Genomic DNA, 24,306 nt, shown 5'->3' with positions numbered 1-24,306 from the left:
TAACTACAGAATTTTTACTACACCATAGACACTGCGAGATACTGATGTTTGACAAATGACAATTAACATGTGATATGTTGTTTTAAACTTTTAATACAACATTATTTTTGATTCAGTATTTGTTGTTTCCGTGAATTACCACGTGCATTGCGATCAAATTTAGCAAATTACGTAAAAAACCTAAATCATGGGAAAAACGAAACAAGAACCTGAAGAACAGGAAGATCAAAAGGATATCAGCATTAAAACAGAAGCCTTAAGTTATGATGATAAAGTGGATCATTGCAGTACAATCGCCAAGCCGATGGCTTCAAAGAAATTAAGCAAAAAGATTTACAAACTTATTAAGAAGTCTAGTAGTCATAAAAATTATATTAGAAACGGTCTCAAGATCGTTCAAAAACAGCTACGTCTAGGTGAAAAGGGGTATGTTTTGTACTTTGTAATTTTAGGTTATGCTACACACGCGTTCTACGATTAAATTTATAAAAGTACCTTTGATAAGCATTATGTGTGATTTCCCTTAACTTTAAACGTATAGAGGTTGCAGGAAATAAATATCATACATAGAAGTATCTAAGAGAAGTTTGTTTAAAACTTCCACTTTGCATTAATTTTTAATAGTAATGTATAAGACAACAGCGGTAGAAAACTGCAGCAATTTAAAAATTGAATAAGTCCTCCCTGTGTCTAAATATATCTATCAATCTATATGATCATAATATACCTATTTATTGTGCCCTTAGTTGTTAATGCTAGTAAAAAATATTACAAGTTTGTTTTTTTTTTCTTAAACAAGTAAATCAATTGGTAATTCATTATAGCCATTTAATATCAATAAATGGCTATAATTCAGTATTGTTTTTTAATACAAGTAGATATATCCTACTTAACAACATTATATATAGGATATAATGTGCTGTTATAATACCTGATCCAATGTAATAATTGATGTTAAATTGCAATCCACTGTGCAAGATGTAAAACAAAAATAAACAAATTTTACATTTATTTCAGAATGGTGTTCTTCGCGGGTGACATATCACCAATAGAAATAATGTGTCACTTACCCGCTGTATGTGAGGATAAAGATGTTCCTTACTGTTACACACCAAGCAGAAAAGATATTGGAGCTGCCATGGGTACTATGAGAGGGTGTATAATGGTTCTTGTCAAAGAACATGATGATTACAAAGAACTGTATGATGAAGTTCAAAGTGAGATAAAATTATTGGGACATCCTTTATAAAATAGAGTACTAGGTATAGGTTTATACATTTAATTTTAAGATATTATAATTTGTCAGCTCAGTGACTATTTTTTATTGAATACAGACTTCAGTTGCTTTCCAATTCTGTTTTATTAATCCGGAGATCCAGGCCACTTTCTTACTTATTATATTAATAATTGAATGTTGCATATTGTACCTTCAGTGCATAACAATCAATTAGTTATAAAAGGTCATGTCAAGGTCTTTTTATTAAGTTTAAATAAGTCTAAGAAAAATTAAATGAAAATCAGTTTTATTACACATACTTTATTATACTTATTAAAATCTATGGGTAAAAAATGGCAGATCATTATTAACCAATAGTGAAGATTGGCAAAAATCAGACATTATGCACCTACCTAATAGCTATGCTTACAGTATATCTGCTACCTAAAATTAGCTTGTTAAAGGGATATCAGTTATAATTTATGATGGGAGATTCTAAACTATATTTCTGAAAGTTAAGAATATTTTATCATTGAATTATTTAATTGTGGTAAACAACAATCCCTGATGTTTTAATAACTACAATAACTATGCTAGTCATACTAATGAAAAAAACATTATATCACTAAAAAAACTATTTAAAATAACTGAAATCCCTATAACATCACTTACATTAGAATTGAAGCAATATTTTATGAATAAACCCTGCTTCAGAGTGCACTGACAATGAGTTCTTATTTATCCAAAAAAGTGAGATACGAAAATACTTCTTATTTTTGTTGTAGAGATCATAATTTACTAAACCATAATGTTTTTGGTTTTACATCCTCCTAACAGTAGAATAATAGCCAAGTTAAAAGCAATTTTTATTCAGATACATTTTATTTGATTGCATCATTAAAGTTATAAATACTTGTAAATAATTTTATTATGTGAAAGAGAAAAGATAGTAGGTTCAATATTATAGATGAACAAAATATAACTTTGGTTTAGTAATTTGATATGTAGGCGTAAACTTTATAGCGCAATTATGCATTGGATAAAACGTAAGCCTAGCCTTGATGTAATTTAAAAATATTCTGGAAAATATCTAAGTGCAGCGAGACTTATTCTATTTATAACTAGGAATTGTACTTTATAATATAATTTTCAATACAAACAATAAGAGAAACCAATCTTGTTTGTATATTAATTATTAACACACAAACTAGTACAATACAAAAATATACTTTTATGTGGATCATAAAAAATCTTATTCATACTATGAATAAGTTTTTTACATACTAAGCCTAGAGATCTGCAGTCTTTAAAACAATAAAAAAAGAAATTTCCAAAACAATAATTCAATTAAAAACTGTCCAGCATCACAGATTTTAACATACTTCAGTTTCTTACCATTATATTATAGTCGTACGCAACTCGGACGGTCTCAATACATCACGTTCTAACGCAAAAATAATATTTAGTACCCCACTAAAGTGCGAAAGTTTGAGTACTGTGGAGTTGTCTGTTATTAATAAGGTAAGGACAGTAACACAAGATATATTCCTTTAAAGCCTTGGGTTCTTTTCCAAAATACCATTAAGACTTCGTAGTCATAGAATCGGCGACTCGTGTCGCAGATGTATACTCTTTCGCCCGAACCCAATAACCTATCTCAATCCATATTCCATATCCATAGTAATCTTAATCCAAATGTTGTAACAAGTGTGCCAATAGCCAATCGACGGATTGTAATAGCCATCTGTCGATACAAGCTATCCATGGGAGTATCGGTGTCTGTGGATAGACCTTTGTATGAAAATGACAGTTGACGAAAGCTCGATTTCAACAGTTAATTATTTTAACAGATTTTAACTTATACAAGTTTTTTAAATAATTAAAAAAACTGTTTGTTATGTTTTAAACATACACATGTATATTTTAATGTTATTTGTACGGTTTTATTTACTTTATTTGATTTACATAGATTATTAAATATGAGTGAAAACTCGGTAAAATGGAACGACAAAGAGCATTTTGTCCGTCGCCAAAAATGGATTGTCTACGTTGGGTTTGGTTATTGGTATGCAGATAGGAGATCGATCGGCTGTCATGGTCTGATCGCAGATTAATTTCAATCTGAGATTGTGGATTGATTATTGGGTTCGGACGTTATTGCATATTCTAGTATATTCGATACCGAACGACGCCGAACGTACGGGTCTCATAGTTGTTTCAAAACCTATATTCACATATTATATTGTCTCTTTTATAGCAAACAATACTTAAATATCTATTAACGCAAAATAATTATAGGCAAAGGTTGCCTTTGATAAACTTTAAAATAATATAAAACAAATGAAGTCAAACTTCGTACAAAATCCAAACTCGTCATACGTCAGATGGATCCGATCACAGATGAATTCTATCACAGTCACCAAAACATAATTTCCAACAAACATTAACTAAACAAATCAATCACAGTAATTAGTAAAAAAAAAACTATTTAGAAGATAGATACTTATACTATAAAGAAATTTTAAAAAGCGAAATTCCTTTCAAATGTCAAAAAATGGCTTAATACTGAAGAACTAGTTTGAAAACGCCTACATTAAATGCTAAGCACAATTACCACAATTTTACAATCTTATAATTAAATTGTATTTAATACAATATTATAATATACAGATGGGGCAAGCAATTAACTTTTTACTCGATAATAGGACATAATCTGTCAATTATTACACATTGATTAATTCAAGTATCAAGACTTGGTGGTCATACTATTGATGGTGTTGCTATGTAGTTAATTTAAATAAACTATGTATTTCATCCATGAAATCCATCATATAAAAAAAATAGTTTGTTGTAGTTGATGTAAATTTATCTTTGAGGGCTGCAGACTTGTCGTCACTTACCTAATATTGTCAATCAGTGAATCATTTTATAGGTATCAAGCAAGTTACGTAAATGTAATTCGGTCACAAGAAAGGGAGCGTTCAAGTATTACGTAACTAATTTTGGGGGGGGGGGGGGCCTTTTGTAAAACGTTACGATGCGGGGCGGGGATTGAATTACGCGTTATTGTTAATATTATTTTCTACTTACACCACATAATAGTAACTAAAGAGTCACTAGGTGGTCACGAAACGTTTTACTAGACTTGGATACAGTACTGTACTTGGGTACTGAAAAACGTTACGGCGAGTTCATGGGGGGGTGTCAATAATCTCCAAAAATTGCGTTACGTAATACTTGAACGCTCCCAAAGCATTGCTTGGCCCCAGCCTCATTATAAACTCTCCAATCATCAAACATTGTAAAAAAAATAAAACCATATTTTTAAATAAAATACAGCTGCTATCAGATTGATATATAGATAATATTAACTCTGTGGAAATTAGGAGCATAGCCAAAGCTAAAGCAATTTTTACATAGTATTGAGAGATGTGTTACCACAAACCTGTATTTTATTTAATTTTACCCACATAACGGCTTTATAAGTTAAAAAACTTCCAGACATCTTAGAAATTCGAAAATTTAGTGCATTAAGTTGGGATGCTATTAATACTTACCTACACTAGGACTGTTGATAAAATAACTTTCGCCCATAAAAACAAAAAAAAATCGAAAAGTACAAAAAAATATTCTAAGTCAATCATGGGGATTTAAAGATTTAAGTAGTTAATAAATTGAAATCTTTAGCTCAAAAAATACTTTTAAGAAAAACCTAAGCAACAGTGTAAACTGTACACGTGCGTTCCACAAATAGATAGGTAGACTGCCTATAGGTAACTCTGAATAGTATTGCGAATTTGTGTACCGCGGCGACGCTATAGACATAACTATATCGTAATTGCGTACAAAAACGTGACGAAAGTTGTCGCTTTTGGAAGTTACAGAGTACCAACCCTGACAAAACGTGCTAAAAATTAAGATTTTGAGGGCTACAGTATTATCAATAGTCAGTGTTATTAAAAGTTTAGGTATAGACGTGCAACAGGACCATTACAGTGAGGATCGTACTCATGAAGCACATCGACACAGGCAGGAGAACCGCGATACGGAGCGATCTAATAAAACATTGAAAAATTTAAATAAATATGAAATACATTTCAATAAGGTCAATCTGAGGCCCAGACCTAAAAAGGTTGTTCCTTTTTAGGTCTGGGCCTCAGATTTCTGTATCTGTTTCATGATCATATTTTGTTAATCTCTAAGTAGGTGATCAGCCTCCAGCTTGACACACGCCGTCGACTTTTTGGGTCTAAGGCAAGCTGGTTTCCTCACGATGTTTACCTTCATCGTTGGAGCGAATGTGTAAATGCGCACATAGAACGAAAGTCCATTGGTGCACAGCCGGGGATCGAACCTACGACCTCAGGAATGAGAGCCACTAGGCCAACACTGCTTACCTGGTGCCGATATACATATATATATATATATAAGGTATCAATATAAAAAATATATATTGTTTTTTTTATGTATGTAATTTTTGTTTGGTTGAAGTTTACACAAACATTTAAATTATTAAAACATATTTCTGACCAAAAAAGAGATTCAAATACAGTGATCTTGCTATAAAAAATAATAATTAAAATTTTAATTATTCTTTATTATAATTGAATTATGTATTTTTTATTTCGTGTTTGTGTTTTTTGCAATAGTGTGAACCTGTATTAACAAGTCAATTTTTCAATATAAAGAATCAATTACTGGATAGGAAAATTAATTAAAATTTACAAAAACAATATATCATTACATGAAAAAATTCTCACCTCCAATAGGGCATATGTCAGAGGGGCGGCTGTGGGGGATGCGGGGGTTGGGGAGGCTCGGGGCGACACAAGGCCGTGGACGCATCTGCCGCAATCACTGCACTATCGCGGCGGACTTTGCCTGTAAAGGGTAATATAGTTTAACTATCAGACTTTCTATTTATTAAAATATCTAGTACTAGTTCCTTAAATAACTAGTACATAATAATATTTAGGGTAAGATTTCGAAACGAGACTTAGCGCGCACTTGGCTCCCGAATGTCAAACCATTTATGTCGACGACGTCCGGACTTAGCACTATTAGCTAAAAAGGATTTAAACGAAGCAAAAATGTTTTTAAATACATTTCTACTCTTGCAAATTTTTTTCAAAACAGCTGATGTTTCGAAAATGCATGATAAAAAAATCTATAATTTGCTTTTTGAAGTGAAACTTCTTTATCGGGGTTGGAAAAAAATTTAGTGTAACATTTTTTCGTTACGCGTCACAATTTTCCGTTACGCGCCATCTTTTGAAGTGAAACTTCTTTATCGACGTATGGGAGAAATTTTGTAGCAGGTTACGCGCCATGTAGCTTTTTGAAGTCAAATTTCTTTATCGGCGTTGGAAAAAAATAATAAGTTAAAATGAAATAATTGTATTTGTATTCATGTCTATGATAATAAAAGCCTTTTGTTAAACTTTATCTAATTTAACTTTATTTAACCAATTTCTGTAAAGTTGCATATAGTAGATCATTTTTCGAAAAATAAGGTCATAAAGAAGTTTCACTTCTTACGTGTGTACACCTAGTACACGCACACATTTTTATTCAGATAAAACTTACTTGCAAAACACAAACAGCCTGTCTGCTGATTAGTGTTTACTGACGTAGCAGGCCTGATCTCCTTCAGCTCTTTGGACTGCTCCGCGAGGCACTTCTGGTAGTAATCATATTCCTTCACATACCTGAAAAATACGATAGAAAAAATACTTTCAAATTATTTCAATTATAAAGCTGTTTGAAAGTTCGATTAACAACAATAAGAAAACAAACTAAAATTATAGACACCGAATCAAAAAACTAAAATGGAAAATACGGAAAAATTGACCAATAAAAAAAGTGTGTGTGTGTCAGCTACGACGCACGATTAGAGTTTACTCCTTACGAACGATAATTATGATATATATCGAATAAAAAAAAAGGTTAAATTAACGCATCTGCTAAAATGATAAGAGAAACAAACATATATCTGTAATTATTCGGATTATTTATATTACTTCAATAAAGCGTATTACATAAAGTATGTTACAAAACAATATAAATAATAATAAATGCTACTATATGCATTTATTATACAGCATGCATACCCTGTACTCGGCAGCAGTATACAAGTTGTGGCAGAACTTCGTAATACGCAGGCGCGCAACACACACGTACAAACATACGCACACATTCAACTCTCAGACTGGAGGTAGTGAACTATACAGTGAGACTACGAAGTATAGCGCAAAGAGGAGACCCCGAGAATGAGATACGCTGTGTAATGTATTCCATCTCATTCTTTTACACGTTCAATCCTACAGATATATATGTTTGTCTCTTTCTACATAACGCCTCAACTTTTCGTGTTACACTTGATTTTACTCCTCATAAAATTTGCGTACCGGGCCTTACAACTCAAATCGTTTCTTAAGGCCGATTTACATTATCTTAGTGTTTAGGAGAGTGCTTTAGTACAAGTTGAAAGGCAAGTTCTTTAGCGTAGCGTTTACTAAAGCAAGTAGCGTTTACATGTTTCTACTAAAGTACTATCCTAAAGCACTCTCCTAAACACTAAGATAATGTAAATCGGCCTTTAAGGAGTAAACTCGAAAAAGTATTATAGAAATCTCACCAAACGGGAGGCCAGCGGTTATCAGCTAGGTATTCCCGTGCAGCGACACTGAGATGACGTGCGCGACACACGCGGTCGTACGCCGCACACAGGCGCCAACGACACCACGACCACAGATTATGTGCGTTGTGTAACTGAAATATTGTTTGCTTTTGTAGATTATATTTTATTATGCAGAGATGGAAGTATGTTTGCCCACTAAACTTGACTCAATCCTATGCTAACTGCAACTTAGGTAACAGTTTCAACAAATTTTTTAAATTGTTTTCTATATATTATGGTTTACCTTAACAGGCTCCAACAGAGATAGTGCGATCTCAACAACTTGATCGTCGTCCCCAACTCTGAAAGCACAGTTTAGAATAAGACGCTGCCCGATGACTATGGGAGCGTTCAAGTATTACGTAACGCAATTTCTGGAGATTATTGATCCCCCCTCCCCCATGAACTCGCCGTAACGTTTTTCAGGACCCAAGTACAGTACTGTATCCAAGTCTAGTAAAACGTTTCGTGACCACCTAGTGACTCTTTAATTACTATTATGTGGTGTAAGTAGAAAATAATATAAACAATAACGCGTCATTCAATCCCCGCCCCGCATCGTAACGTTTTACAAAAGGACCCCCCCCTCCTAAAATTCGTTACGTAATACTTGAACGCTCCCTATATTACTTAAAATATACCGTTGACAGGAATAAAATTGATTTGACCATTTTTCTTTTGAGAATCAAATGTGATCGCGGAAGGTTGCGCTCGGCATAATCAAACATAACGGATGGAACAATTTTTTTTTTTAAGACAATTCACACCATCCAACCGAGTCCCATGCTAAGCTGGTGAAGCTTGTGTTATGGGTACTAGGCAACGGATATACATACATATTATAGAAAGATAGACATATAAATATTTATTTAAACACCCAAGACCTAAGCACAACACCAAATCGATATGTTCGTCTCAGCCGGGGATCGAACCCGGGACCCATGGATTCGCAGTCAGGGCTACTAACCACTAGACCAATGAGTCGTTAACTCGTAACTACTGAGTCGTAATACTTAAAGAACGCGAAGAAGGTCTGGAAGACGGCCAAATAAACTATTCACACTCACCTATCTTGATGCTGCAAATGGTCGATAACCCTAGCTTCCACCAAAGTGACCAGTCGGTCCATACAAAGTCTATTTGCCAGCTCCAGCAGTTCCAGACACCTGGTGGGCTCAACTGGAGGTATCTTGTCCGAGTATATGTAGCACAGCAGGATATGAAATGCGTACATTTTTACACCTGGAAATGTGATCTGAAAAAATAATTTTAAATTAATACCTGTATCACTGTAATATTGAAAACTGTTGAATTTGTTGAATGAATTTAGTCGGCCGATACATAAGTTTTCTTTATCTTAAAGTTATAAAGCAAAAAAGAAGAATGTTCGGCCGAAACCAGTTTCTTCTAAGTAAAACCAGTAAAGTATAAAATTTTTATATCATAAAGCAATAAAGTGTAAATAAATAAAATAAAACTATTTGTGCAATGCCTAATCTAGTGGTGTTATAGTTTCCCATCGGGCCATCAATGTTTATGAATAGATTCAGTAATTTTTATGATATGGGCATCCACGTACTTGTGGAGGAAACATGTATATTGTATAATAAAATTGGTTGATTTTTGAAAATAACATACTAAAAATTATAATTATTATTAGAGATTCTTAGGGTCTGTTTCACAATGTATGGATAAAGTACCAAATAGCTATGCAACACACAAATTATTTGGAAGATAAATTGTGCTATTTGACACTTCATAGTACTCATAACTTATGATAGACTTTATGTGACGAATAGCGCTATCTGACAGTCGTGAAACGCAACAATAGTGTTTATCCTAACAATAAGTAATAAATAGCTTATTTGGAACTTATGTAGAACTTATCCGTACATTGTGAAACAGACCCTTAATGGAATACTTTCCTATGGCAAAAGTAGTTAGGAACTTTTATATTACCAGGCGTGAAGTGCTCTCTTTAAAGTGTCCATGGAACATGGCCTTCATGGGGTCACATCGTGCCATGAGCAGTGCACGGTGCGCCAACTGCAACCCATCGTCCAACTCGAAGGACACGTCAGCGAACCAGCCGCGGTCTAGGGCCTCTCCTACCCGCCCCGGAAGAGGCTATATAGAAATACTTAGTTATTTTATTAATATATTTATAGGGCCATACTTTTGAATGATTTGAGGTAATTGCTGTGGTAAATGAACTTTATTTTTCATTGTAATTCGACAGTAATCTTCATACTTAATCTATATATATAAAAGAAAGTCGTGTTTGTTACAACACTTATAACTCGAGAACGGCTGGACCGATTGCCATGGTTTTTGATTTGTTGGATTTGTTTCCATCCCGAATAGCAGAATAAGCAATAAAATATCGGATAGGTTATCGAATAACAATAAATAAATTAATTAATTTTACGAATGCAAAAACCATATGGTGCCATCTGTTGACGAAACTACGCATCATTTTACGTCGAATTCGTGTCAGTTCAAGAAATTCCGATCTTGAGGTGAATGAGGAGATGCATAACCATGCTTTGATCCTGATCAAAATATGTTGGATATCAGAAAGTGCTTAACATGCAGTATCGCCATATTGACGCTAGAGAGAAGATGCCTAATGTGTAAAACTGCCATTCTTCTTTCACAATGGCAAGCAATAAAACATTTCTGCTTTTGCAAAAAAGTTGTATTAATGTAATACTTAACATTAATGAAATCCTAAAATAAGTTAAATTAAAGTAACAACGATATTATAAGGTTGTAGGGCGGAACGAAGTTAGCCAGGTCAGCTAGTATATTATAAATTATAATATTTGGAAAATAAATAAGAGATACTGATTTGATTTAGACATACAATGTTACTGTTTGGTTATTATTATATTAACTTCATATCTTTGCAAATAGCTTTCCAACTACTTCAGTATACATATGTATCTGTTTTAGTGGAATAATAATAATTTTATTATAATATAATAATACCTTCACAAATTTTATGTAAATATTGAAAACGGCAACAACCCAGTAAAAAATAGTTCCAAAACGATCCAAATCGTCAATTGATAGATCTATGGTCTCAACGTTTCGTGGTCTATAGTAAACCTATCTTATTGGTTAAAAAAATTAATTATATTACAATTATTATGTATTTCATTACCGTGTGAAACTGCAACATGAATCCTTTATCAAACAGCAGATGTTGGTCTAATATGAACTGACACAATTTGGTCAGTTCCGGAAATCCCAGCAACTCGGCCGCTTGACGTATTTCCTGTTTTTACACAACAAATTTGTTATAAAAAAAAATATTTTCCCTTGATGTTCCAACATAGCTTAAGAGCTCGGTGTAACTGCGAGAACGGAATATTATATTTTATGGTAATAATATTTCTTAGATATTTTTTTGTCTTTCCACATATTATCGTAGTAAGGAATTCCCATCACAAGAATATTTTCTTAAACTGATGTCTTAACAACTGTCTAAACTAAACATATAGTTTTGTCATATGTGGTTGCATTGTGTCAGGAGCTGCAATCGACGCTTGAAAGAGCCAATCTCTTTCCGAAACCCGCAAGGAGTAGCTGTTAAACAGGAAACTATCCAAATCGTGCAAAATATTTTTTTTTCCTTCAAACTTTAAAGTTACACAAGTTTTAAGACTACTACCATTTGTCATATACCTTGTACCCTACGCACTTGCACGCATAAATGAATCTATACTTAGATAATATTAAGAGTTATTATTAGTTTTATTTATTAGCAGCGTGGACACTGCCATACAATTGTGTTTTTTTACGAAGCATATTTTTAGAAACAAACGATTATACTTTCGTTTATAAGTTCCAAGTACGTATGAAGCTTACTCTACTCAAATTTTGTATAGAATTTACGTTAAAAGTGTACGTATTGTTTCGAACGGTGCGTTCACTTTGGGCGTACATATTTATTTCATTATAGTAGGGATAAAAATGTTCTTAATATTAATATAATATTATATAATAAATGCACACAAATAAAATACAGTTTTATTTTATCAGGTATAACTTATTATAATAAATGTTGATAAAAATGTATTTTTAAATAAGAAAATGTTTTATTATATCTACACACCCATGCATTTTAGATAGAAAAAGTGTGGAAAAAGCAAAAATACCCAAATAAAAGCGAGTGTGATAATAAAATAAATAATAATGTAAAATTAATAATTATTATGATTTATTTAATAATAACAATTACCAGTAATAATCCAATAGCACCGGACTGCAGGAAATATTATTAATTTATTATTATATTTATTAAATTTTGAATTATCGAAAGCTTAAATACATAGAATAACATAACGAAGCTTTGTGTATAAAGCAGCAATGAATTTGACTCAGTTGGGAGGTTCTATCTACTGAAACAAGCTAAAGGCTGAGGCACACTGAGGTTATTATTTTTTTTTTAAAGTAGTCCTTTTGAAAAAAACGTCTAAGCCGTATTAGGTATGTTATTTTAATCATAATTTTAAACAGAAAATGTACACAAAAATTAATACTGTACAATTTCGACACATGTCTTTGTGTCAATATCAACCACTAACATTATTGAAATAAAATTACTCCTGCCATAACAGAGACATCATTATTTTTGCATTAATAATTCAGTCATTCAGTCAATTGGTAGTTTTGTCTTGAAAGTTATCCATGAGTTATCGAAATTTGTAATTAAATAGATTTTGATGTGCTCTTTCCAAATGCCACCTCGTATATTTGCCGCTCGGGCCGCCATATTGAAAAAACGGTGTCATAAAACAGTTTTTTGACAAACTAATTACTGACTCATTTTACGATAAAAAAGTTATATATATAAAATGAAACAAAACAATTACCTACAATTTATGAATTAAATTTTTTCATAATGTCAATAATTTAGGCGTCTCAAAGTATGCTCCATCACGAATTTTAGCCACAAGCATATTAGAATCTACAAAAATTACCAACATTCAAAACACCCGGAAATCTTTACAGGTAATCAATATTTTTCGAACCAAATGACTATAAGTGCTATACCACTTTGAATGTTATTATACACTATTACATAATTATTATCTTACAGTAATTACTGTTGGACAATTAAAAATACAATAAAATTATATACCTGCATCTAATAACTAATAATAAAACAAGCAACTGTAAACTCCATATATTAAATACACTTTATAATTCAAGTTAAAAACCAAGTGTGTCCCAAGCCTTTAGAGCATCAAAGAAGCCAATCAATTCCGCTGCTTATAATTTAAAAATTAAATAAATATATAATAAATACCTGTTGTTTGAAGGCAGCTGCGTGAATAGCACCAGTGTATATGAAGTTTATGACTTCCTGCATCACACTAGATGATATCAACTTGCTCATCGTTACTATTGTCTGCGTTTGGGATGTAGCATGCTGAATTTTTTCACACTGGAATTATATTAAATCAAAATGATTGTGGTATACGATTGTGATTCCTGGGTCATACTGTCAAGATAATGTAACCAGTTCATCGGCTAGCTCGGTCTAAATGAGGCACAGGCTCACTTCACTTGTGACGTCACGAATCGAAGCATATCATGCCATCATGAGACCACCCATGACATGACCCGCGTACTATCAAGCGCTAGACTCGTGATTGGTGGATGGGCTCACACACTCATGCGCACGTAAGGCCGCAAAACAATTTTATGTATCAATCTTGATGCCTAAGACTAAATCGAGCTAACTATGAGTGCAATATCTTTTTATTGTCTTCGCTTAAATTTTTGATTTGAGGCGAACATCGTTTGTAAGATTATTCGGTAGCGTCCTGGTCAGCAAGGAAACATCTTGACTATTTGTTTCCACTAACCTGTCCCTGCTCGTTTACTGGGTACAGTTTTGAGGACGATGAATCTTTTACTTGATCGGTATATCTGGTTGGTGAACGGTCACGCGATTGCCTTCTGTATTAACCACGGTCAGTTTCTCTAAGTAAGTAGATAAGCTATATATGAAGTTGGGTCAAGTTCGACACGTTCGTGATGTTTAAAGGTGAACGTATACTTCAAATGTATACGTTCACCATTTAGGTTTCAAACGTAAAAATATTCAGAAATTTTTAAATCAAATAAAAATTATTAATTTAATTTTTACAATTATTATTTTTTCTACTATTTTTTTGCGTCTGAGGAGCAAACTAGTTAGTTTCAGTTGTGGTGATTGTGGTCTCTGTCAGAATGACCAGCGCCGTGGAACTCGTCTACTCCACAGCATAATGCTGAGCCAGGGTTAGTTACAACCATAACACACACACATTATACAATTAAAACGTACCTTATTCCTTTTTTTATTTCCATAATTTTTGTTATTTTTCTTTTTTTGATTATTATTTTGTGTGTATGCGTATTTCGTTAGTTATAAATGATATGCATATGTCTATCATACTATTTATTCATTTACTTACCCGAACGATCTTAAGCGAAAGTATGGCTGGATGGTGTACGCGTCTGCATACGTCAGGCCGCGCTTCTCCCACGAGCTGACACGAAGAACGACGCTTTATTTGTTCCCATACCCTACATTTATCACTTAATTTATATCTTAAAGCCTAGAGTTATAAAATGTAAAGTATCTCATATACCTAGAGTTATAAAATGCTGATATAGGAGAACATAATATTATTAAATATCTAACCACTAACCCATTTTTTTCAGTATTTTAACTAGGTTTTATTAAAGAATCTTAAGCGTATAAGGCTCTGCTGTTACCTGCCTAGGACGATTGTAACACGAATACAAGACGAATAGTTCTTGGGAATAAAAAAAAGTGTGTGTGTGTCAGCTACGACGCACGATTGAAGTTTACTCCTTACGAACGATAAAATTGCGATGATGTTCTGTGGCTGTCGACCATATTTTCATACTAAAGGTGGTAAGAATATATGTTTTTATAATATAAATGTTTGTAGTAGTAATAAAACGTACCTACATCATCTATGCCCAAATAGGATTTTCTTTCTGTGACCAAAGTTATAGTAAGAGAAGAATAAGAATGAACAATCTTTTTAGTTTTAATTTCACTGACCATTACTATTGACAAAACTCTATGGCACGCTAGACAATCTACTTTTATTTTTTACACCTGTCAACACTGACAATGTTGTAACGTGGCTGTCAAAACTTTCTACATAACGCCTCAACTTTTCGTGTTACACTTGATTTTACTCATAAAATTTCCGTACCGGGCCTTATAACTCAAATCGTTTCTTAAGGAGTAAACTTCAATAATACAACTATGTATATATATAACTGTCAAATATTAAACTTACCTGGTTTGCTTCGCTTGGTCTTGTCTGATCAAATATTCTGTGTCCTCATTAAAGTCACCCGTGGTCGCCTCACCCATACTGCTTACCTTAATTTTTTTGAAATAAAAAAAAACACCCCTATAATTTGTATATGTATACAGTTTAGTCTATAATTACGTAACTTTTATAGCTAATTCTATATACAGTGGTATCTCTATACTAATAATTGTGTAATTCAAAGCAATTTTCCCCATCGAAATTGCTTTGAATTAAACTGCCCATGAAACTGAATGCCACATTGAAATGCCCTTAATTCCTTCAGTTCCCAAAACACCACTTCAGTTGCAAATGTACAAAAAGCAATAAACGCGTACCCAACTTATCAAAAATGCTTCGAAAACCAGGGAAACATGCAAACAGACTGAGCTCTAGTCTATGGTGGGAGAAACTGTTAATCGCATACTGTATGTATACAGTTTGCGATTTCTCGTATCTCAATATTCCCTAATATAATAATAATTATTCCCAGTCGTATATCGAGGTACCACTGTACCACGTATTATACTCTGACCGTAGCTTCCTTTAATTACATTAATATATTTTTTTGAGATTCATAAGTGTACATTGTGTTACCTATATGGATAAATGATTTTGACTTTTCACTTTTTTGAATTTTAATCAACCAGTATTTTAAATTTCATAATTTTCTTTCTGTGGTCAAATTAATGAGTACTAATGTGTGAAAAGGCAGATTATATATAATATACCATGCTACTTTCGCTGGAGCTGCGTGGTAAATCAGCAGCGCAGTGGGTTGTAAGAAGCCCGCGGAAAACTTCACAAGCGGCTGCCAGCAGCGCTCGATGTACCGGAAATCCCTTCGCGCCACAGATTATCACCATATCCGAAAAGTACTGTCATACAAAAAAAAAGTTGATAATTGATAACCTCCTTTGTTTTTTTAAAAACCGATGGTCTCTTAAGTACAATCCGAAACAACATTGGGTATTTTTTTTAAGATCATTTCTTCCACTTTACTTTCTAGGACACTTAAACTTTTTTTTTTACTATTGACGAATCCTTTTAAATATTTATAGGTTATTGTTTTGGCGCATCACAGATTTTTACTGTGCTGTATTTTAATAAGTATGTATGAAACTTATAAGACGCTGCTTTATTTAAATCAAAACCCTAGCAAGTTGATTGAATATCGATATTTAATTAAATGTCTAGAGATTCAATTAACTCTCTGATTTAACTACTTTACTGCGACATATAATTTATATATATATATATACATATAAGTACGATCAGCCTTCTGTGCCTAACAAAGGTTTTGAATATAAGTCACCTGCTGCCGTAGTAGCGTCGTCATATCCTCAAGGTACACACTACTGACTATCGTCACCTCTGGCTCTAAAGGCCGAGGTGGTCGGAATGGAGCCTGAAACATTTATTAGAGTATGTTGTATAAACACGATTTATAAGTAACTTCAAAAAGTTCACATAATAGAATTGTTTGTATGGAAAACTTGAGGAGCGTTCCGCTAGTGTTTCGAAACAAATCAAATTTAGTTCCGATGTCATTCGAGCTTAATGTATTGCCAAATGTATTGACAATCTTTGGCAACTCATTGGTCTAGTGGTTAGTACCCCTGACTGCGAGTCCATGGGTCCCGGGTTATATCCCCGGCTGAAACGAACATCGATGTGATGAGCATTTGATGTTGTGCTTAGGTCTTGGGTGTTTAAATATGTATTTATATATCTATCTATCTATAATATGTATGTATATCCGTTGCCTAGTACCCATAACACAAGCTTCACCAACTTAGCATGGGACTAGGTCAATTGGTGTGAATTGTCTTTTAAAAGAAAAAAAATCTATGAAATGTCCACAGAAACTGTCTACTTACCAACCTACCAAATTCTACAAAAAATATAAGGAAGACATAGACTTCCTTCAGAAGATGATAAGTACAAGTTTTGGATTATTTTTAAGCTTTTTATCGTCCTTAATTCCTTAAGACTTATTTTTTACCGCAAAATTTAGAGTATTAGATCAGGATAATTATCAGTTTATTATTACTGTATTTCAGTAAAGGTTTGCACAATCTAATATATATAAAATTCCCGTGTCACAATGTTCGTTCCCATACTCCTGCGAAACAGCTCGACCGACTCTTATTAATATTCAGTAAGTCTGAGAATCGGCTACTTCTATATTACAAACCATTAAGTGATAAGGGGTGTCCACCCCAACACATGTTTTTTTTAATGTTTAGACATTTTTTTTGTTTCTATATTTTTATGATACAACATACAAAAATACATACAACCCTTTATTTTCACCCCTAAACTAACTATTAAACCCCTAAACTACTGTGAACTAAAACAATGTTTCTTAGAAATAAAATACATGGCAAAACAACGTTTGTTGGGTCAGCTAGTTTTACTATAAAAATTACTTATTCCGTTAACAAAATAGAATTTTTTTCTGTAATCAAATAAACATTTTTTTCTGGTTTGTAATATACCGCTAAGAAATGAAATATATTGACCCCAAATTGTATTGCTAGATACCTGCAACAGCGGCCGTTGTACCCTCTTTAGATTGGTCATCCAGAAGCGTTGCTGTCTCCTCGCGATTAATGCAGCTCGAATAGCATTCTCAAACACCTCGTTAACACCGTAGTATGTAAAGACGGAGGTCTCGTAGTAGTAGATACCGAAATCGCGAGCTAACGCCCGGCCCTGATCCGGCATCACTAGGTCGCTTTTTCGCGGTGCCCTGGAAGTAGTAGTAGAAGTAGAAGCATGAAGCTCTACCATAAGTTTGAAAACCCCTTAAAAGAGTATTCGTGGCTGGGCAAAAAAAAAATTAAACTGTTTTGGCTTGACCTGTTTTAATGATTTAATCTTTTTGTCTGAGCAATGCCCTAGATTGATGATGAGAGTGGTGTATAACCTAACTAACCCAATTATTTTTAAACTTTTACTATATTATTATTATAATAAAACTGTTTATATTTAAAAATGTATATATTTATAGAAGCCATGGTTAAGCTATTGATAAAAAAAATTATAATGTTGGGTGAACTTAATGAGTCCTTGCCCGTTAAGATTTTAGTAGAGTTTCTATAATTTTAAAGTATACATCCTCATCGTACATATTATGTGAATTTATAAAAATTAATGTAAAAATTTTTTGAGAATTAGATAATATAGCATTTCTTCTTTGAAATAAATCTCTAGTGTATTTTTTATAGTAGGTAATCTACACAACGGCGGACTGTGTGTATCTGCTGAGAAGTGCGAAACTTGCCGCAGTCTGATAGTTTACGAATTACGGAGGGAAATTCAAAATTCTTGGATTTGCATTCCCTAATTGCCATCATTTCATAAAATCTGATAAAAGCCAAGAGGCTGATTGTAGATGGATTAAAATAAAAAAAATCTACACAATATATTATAAAAAGGGGATATTACAATGAATTATCCCTGGCTGACATATATACAATATAATATGTATACATATATGTATTTATTTTCAAACATGCCTGTACCTTATAAAAGGACTTCTGTCCTTGCAGTAGTTCAAATATGTCTCATCTCTATACATGTAGCGCAGATCATTCTTACATCCCACCAAAAGAACAGGTGTATTCGGACAAAACCGTCTGAAAATATTATAATTCTGAATTATCATGTATGGATCACCTCCTCAACATTGCTTGTCAATAGTAAAACATGATTGTGTATAGAAAGCGTTGTATTCATGTTGCCTACAACTAAAGGATACCATCAGCAATAAGTTGAAAGCCAATTTCCCTTATTCATAACAAACTAGTCTAATTGCAGCGTTTTGTTTTGTCTATATAATAAGTCTGTTTCTTTTCGACACAGCATAACTCAATTTGTCAAAAAAAGATGAAGGAGTACTTTAGATAAACACGTTTAGATTGATTTATGTTTTTTATTGTTGAGTATTATGATATACCATTGGGACACAAGACATAAAATAATCAGTATCCATAGGTTGCTGGTTCACGTCCGACTCGAAGGACCAAAATATGTATCCTGTGTCAGATGCTTTAAATAATATAAAATGTATTTTTCAACATTTATTATTACAATTTAACAAAATATTTAATGTAAAATAATTATGTGCTCTGAAATAAAATGCTTAAGAGAGTGCCTGATATATTCTCGAGGCGTGACTCCAAAGATTTAAATATATAAAGCTAAGTGAGTAAAGTACAGCCTTCGCCTTTACACGTAGGTACCTTTCTAAATATTCCTTCTTCATAAGTACCACTTACCGTATCTCCGGATACCACATTGCACCACAGTTTCTTAGAGATATTGGATTTGTAATAGAGAAGCAGAGGAGGACCACATCCGACCTGAGAAACAATTGAAGATATAACATAAATAAATAAATAAATGGCATGGTTTTATTCAATTGTCTAATATAAATACCCTTATATCACTATGTCATAGTTGTGCGGTTAAAAATATGTATTATAATTTTCATACGTAATTTTGTATACATAATACCCGAAGCCTGTAGTTGTGTTAACGTAGGCTTTTGTTAGGAGTAGCGCGACCGTCAAAAATGATAGCGTCAGCAATTTCCAGGTATTCTAATCGCATTCTAAACTTGTATGTACAGCGTGTTCACAGTGTTCTTTAAAATTTTATAATAAGAGTTTCGCACTCTAGCACTACTTAGCAAAAGTTTTCTTTGTTATAAGCGTTGCCTGGAAGAGAGTTCGCTTGTTGCAACACGATTTTTTTGTATCTTGCAAATGGTACGTACATAAAGGGTAAATTTATAAAGACTATATAACGGAGCGATACAGTCTACTATACAGGTAGCTCCCAATATTTACATTCTCTGGTAGTTAGGCGTGTGATTAACCCGAGGTCATACATTCAAGCCCCGGGCAGCTTTCTATGCCTTCGTGTAGGCATAGAAGGCTTATCATCTACTTACGTTTAAGAGACAACAGTGCTGGTAATCTGTAATAATAGCGATAGCGACATCGATCGCGATGTGTTTGTATGCAATTTCAATGTAGTTTCCTCAATATAGCGCTGATTTAGAGTGAGTACCTACTTAGTCAAGGTTTCTTAACAGTAGTGTATGCAGAAAGTCAAAAACTATATTTGTATGAACAATGACAGTTCGTGTCGACAAATTATTATTATTATTAAGCCCCCTGTAATTTATGCGAAGAATAATAAGAGGTTGTAGTACCACACTATCAACTTCAAAGAACTAAATATTAAATGTAAATACCGCCAAAGAAGCTGATAAAATTGAGATGTCTATTGTAATCTCAAACACATTCTAAGTTCAATAATCTATATACTTTATCACTATACGGAAACACAAAATTTTCCTATTCGTATCATGTATGTAATAGGGTTTGACGCAATGATAAAAATGCCATCGCAACACTATATGGCTTGCATACTAAGGTCATAACAAAAATATAGGCGAACATTACATATTATGCAGGAAGTCAAAATTTCACTAAATATTTCGTACGTTAATTTTAAAATGTATTTATAGTAAGATTCAGGATCTAGACTTATTGCTAATTATGTAAGTAGTATATACGACTTACTTAAAGTCTGACACCTCACAGTGTATTATTTAATAAAAAAAATATACACAAGCTACAGCATGAAATGCATTAGTATAATTACGTATCGGAAAGGGAAGGTCGGTTATTTTGTAATTAAGTTGAGAGACATACATAAGGAAAGGCTATTGTTTTCTACTGGTTGTAATATTTTCTTAAACGCGAATTATTAACTGTAATCCGTCATCCGTATTCTAACATGTTTTAGTTATAAATTAAGTAATAATTATTTTGTATCAATAATATATTAATATGCATTGAGCACTCTTTATTTCATGACTCTTAGTATTCATAAAAGTACTAACTATAATAACCATAGAAATTCTCTTTTAAGGGAATCTATTAGACAAACAACTTACCCATCTGTAATATTGTTAAAGATCATAATTAATTTCCATATTTTCACAACTCTACATTATTTAGTGTGCTCAATGTTCAACTCAAACAAAATCACAAGATTGCTTCGTAAATTATTTGTACAATAAATATACATATATATAACTGTAGTAAATATTGGCTTACCGTCCATAGGCAAATCTTCGGTCCTTCTCGTGATCTCCAAAGGTATCCCATAGTCTCAATGAAACATTCACACCATCAACAACCTCCCAAGATCTTTCTAGTACCTACAATTTCATAGATCATGTTAATTTGCATGATATAAAGTGCAATATCATCTACATTAGCTAATTATTTTAATATAAATAACAATTCTGTTAACTGGTTACTTATATCTTGAATTCTTAAAACAAATATAAAATAGTTAAGATTAGTTAGCGATTGTTCCCACAAATAACATAGGTAACAATTATCTCTCCGCTTACATCCTTGTAAATCCTATATTGATCAATCGCCCATACAGTCGGTACATGTGTTGTCATGAGTTGTGATAGGGATACATGTTTGTTGCAGGCCCTTGCACATATAAGTCTGGTCTTTCCCACAGCAGTGTCTCCCACCACCACACATTTCACCAACTCTTGGTGGGGCTGCTCGTTGTCCATAATCTGTGAGAACAAAGTTGTTATCATATGTGTTATAACATAGAAAAAGGGCAAACAAAATTTCTTTGTCTGTATATTATTTAAATATACATATAGACAAATAAATGTATTATGTTATATATAATTTTATTAGATCAGTCCATATAATTATAATGATTGTTAAAAAGCAATGAATACTACTATGTTAATAGAATTTAAAATTATTAAAAAAAATATTTAGCCCAAATACTTCATGATTGAACATTTGGTTCTGCACTTCTTGCACTCATCATGTTTCTTTTTTTTAGTTTTTCTCTTACTAGGGTTGCCTGGAAGAGATCGCTTATTAGCGATAAGGCCGCCCATTGCCTCCCTTATAATTTTTATGTATTGTGTTATTTATAAGAACTTAAAGTTGTAGTCATTTATTTATTTGTATTGTAATTTGTGTGTTGTCTTTTTTTAATTTTAGGTAAATTGTCCCATCAATAAGTATGTAGTAGTTGGCACAAGCTGTGGCTAGACTAGCTATTAAATAGTTACTTGCGCTATGCAGTAAATATCAAGAAAAAGGACTGACATTATTTTAAATATATAATATATTTAAACTAATTTAAATAGTTTTTTTGTATGCTTGAAATACAGTAATTTAATTAAAACAATTTATAATTTTTTATTAGTATAACTTATGCTTTAAAAACAGTTTTAAGCGTCAATATTACCTCATTTTAACGCGGTAATAATTATTTTACACTTTACAATTAGACGATTAACAATTATTTAATTGCACAGCACTTGCCACTTAAGTTCGAGCCTAAACCTTTTACGTTTTGAATTTTAAATACGAAAACAAATACGATTTACTAATCTGTCATATAACATAATTTATGCAACTAACATTAGTCAAGTGTCACACGGTGACATAGATTATAATGTCTACTTGAGTTTTGAAAAAAAAAAGCGGTTGAAAAAGCTAAAACATGGAAATTGGAAATACACCCTGTATTAGTAGTAGGTACCTATTACTTGTCTAGGCTCCGAATATGATTTTATCCCATTCGGTGTCGAGGACCTTCGTCCGTGGGGTCTCAGCGCTATATGGCTTTTTAAGGAAATAGCAAAAAGGTTAGTCGACATCACAGGAGACCGAAGAGCTGGCAGCTACCTCGGACAAAGATTAAGTCTAGCTATTAAAAGGGGGAACTCTACCAGTATCTTTGGAACCTTGCCTAAAGAGACTCCATTTAATAATATATTTTAGTTATTATATTTAAACATTCCCGGCAAATTTCGACTCAGCACAGCAATTTGAAAATATAGAGTGGTCAAACTCGCTTGATAAACGACAAACAGCTATTAGCTAGTATAAAAACCATTTTAAATACAGAAATATATTCAAATCACAACAATAAGACAATAAAATAAACAACAGTATATGAAGTAGCCAAGAGAAAAAACAAAGGTAATAAAATAAATAGTAATGGAAACTTCATGACCAAACAATTGATCACGATCACATACAATATATAATGCGGTAAACATTTTATGCATAGTACCTACTTGCATTAAATTAATAATTTTATACTAAATTTGCCAAATCCATCTATTTTATTCATATTTCATAGGTACATATCATATGATATTTAGATAGATACTAATTTTATTTAAGTCTGTTAACGAATTTTTCTATGTAGACAAATCAAGGATTCCAAATCTATATTGGGTACTCTATGCAAACATTAATAGCGGTTCAATTATAAAAATGTACTATAAAATCAGTTTGAACTTATAGTAAGAAAATTTTATGTAGAACAATAAAAATGATAATTATTCTTTACATTATCTACAAATATTTTGGGCATAAATTTAAAGCGCATAATGATTATCGTGTCATTTAATATCAAACTAACCAATTAATCTAAAATATACGTACAAAATTGAAACATCTGGAAATTTTATTGCATTAATGGTACGCATATAAGTACCTACTTACGTGATTTTATCAATGGAGCACTGATTGACACTTATCAACTAAATTGGTAGCTAAACTGATCATCTGCACATTTTCACAAATTATTCTTCAAAGTCGAATCACACACTAAAACGATCTTAGCGCATTTTTAAGGATTTATTAGGATAAGAACGCAATGTAGCAAGAACTCTTTCGATGTGAAGTTGATTTTGTTGCAATGCAGTGTTCTGCGCATGTTTCATGAATGAACCCTTGCGCAGAAGACCGGCCGGGCCGGCCGACTAGAGACAAATTACATATAAATTACCCTATTGGAAATTGAGTTAAGTCAATGAACTTGAAAACAACTTGGCTTTACTCGTACTGCGAAATTTAGTAGTTCGTCTAAAATTAAAAGAGATCAACAAATTGATTAGGCATTCTTAATGGAGAACATCCTTTTTACTGTAAAGGCGCGTCTTGCATTGATGAATACAGCGAACGAAC

General features: G+C 32.7%; 2 protein-coding genes across 5 annotated transcripts; one reads left to right on the top strand and one right to left on the bottom strand.

The window, feature by feature from the left end:
• Positions 1-97: 97 nt before the first annotated feature.
• Positions 98-1,352, top strand: LOC125054712 (H/ACA ribonucleoprotein complex subunit 2-like protein). The gene is made up of 2 exons (XM_047656741.1): positions 98-426; positions 1,018-1,352. Exons 1-2 carry the CDS (start codon positions 188-190, stop codon positions 1,247-1,249), a joined length of 471 nt encoding a protein of 156 aa, XP_047512697.1. The 5' UTR covers positions 98-187; the 3' UTR covers positions 1,250-1,352.
• Positions 1,353-4,370: 3,018 nt separating this feature from the next.
• Positions 4,371-24,280, bottom strand: LOC125054790 (rho-related BTB domain-containing protein 1). Of its 4 annotated transcripts, none has more exons than XM_047656890.1 (20): positions 23,842-24,280; positions 21,690-21,872; positions 21,388-21,491; positions 19,534-19,617; positions 18,778-18,891; positions 17,795-18,002; positions 16,563-16,655; positions 15,979-16,125; positions 15,233-15,318; positions 14,369-14,480; positions 13,213-13,350; positions 12,142-12,165; positions 11,062-11,175; positions 9,855-10,022; positions 8,963-9,150; positions 8,140-8,197; positions 7,854-7,987; positions 6,798-6,924; positions 5,977-6,092; positions 4,371-5,271 (listed from the first exon to the last, which is right to left on the bottom strand). In XM_047656890.1, exons 2-19 carry the CDS (start codon positions 21,867-21,869, stop codon positions 5,994-5,996), a joined length of 2,178 nt encoding a protein of 725 aa, XP_047512846.1. In that variant the 5' UTR covers positions 21,870-21,872; positions 23,842-24,280; the 3' UTR covers positions 4,371-5,271; positions 5,977-5,993. The 4 variants fall into 4 exon arrangements, with proteins under 4 accessions (XP_047512846.1, XP_047512845.1, XP_047512847.1 ...); XM_047656889.1 differs by having other exon boundaries at positions 5,977-6,097; positions 6,803-6,924; XM_047656891.1 differs by lacking the exon at positions 23,842-24,280 and adding an exon at positions 22,571-22,621.
• Between the last annotated feature and the right edge of the window lie 26 nt (positions 24,281-24,306).

Source organism: Pieris napi, chromosome 12 (assembly GCF_905475465.1).
Source record: "Pieris napi chromosome 12, ilPieNapi1.2, whole genome shotgun sequence".
Lineage (NCBI taxonomy): Eukaryota > Metazoa > Arthropoda > Insecta > Lepidoptera > Pieridae > Pieris > Pieris napi.
This window is presented reverse-complemented; position numbering and strand designations above follow the sequence as displayed.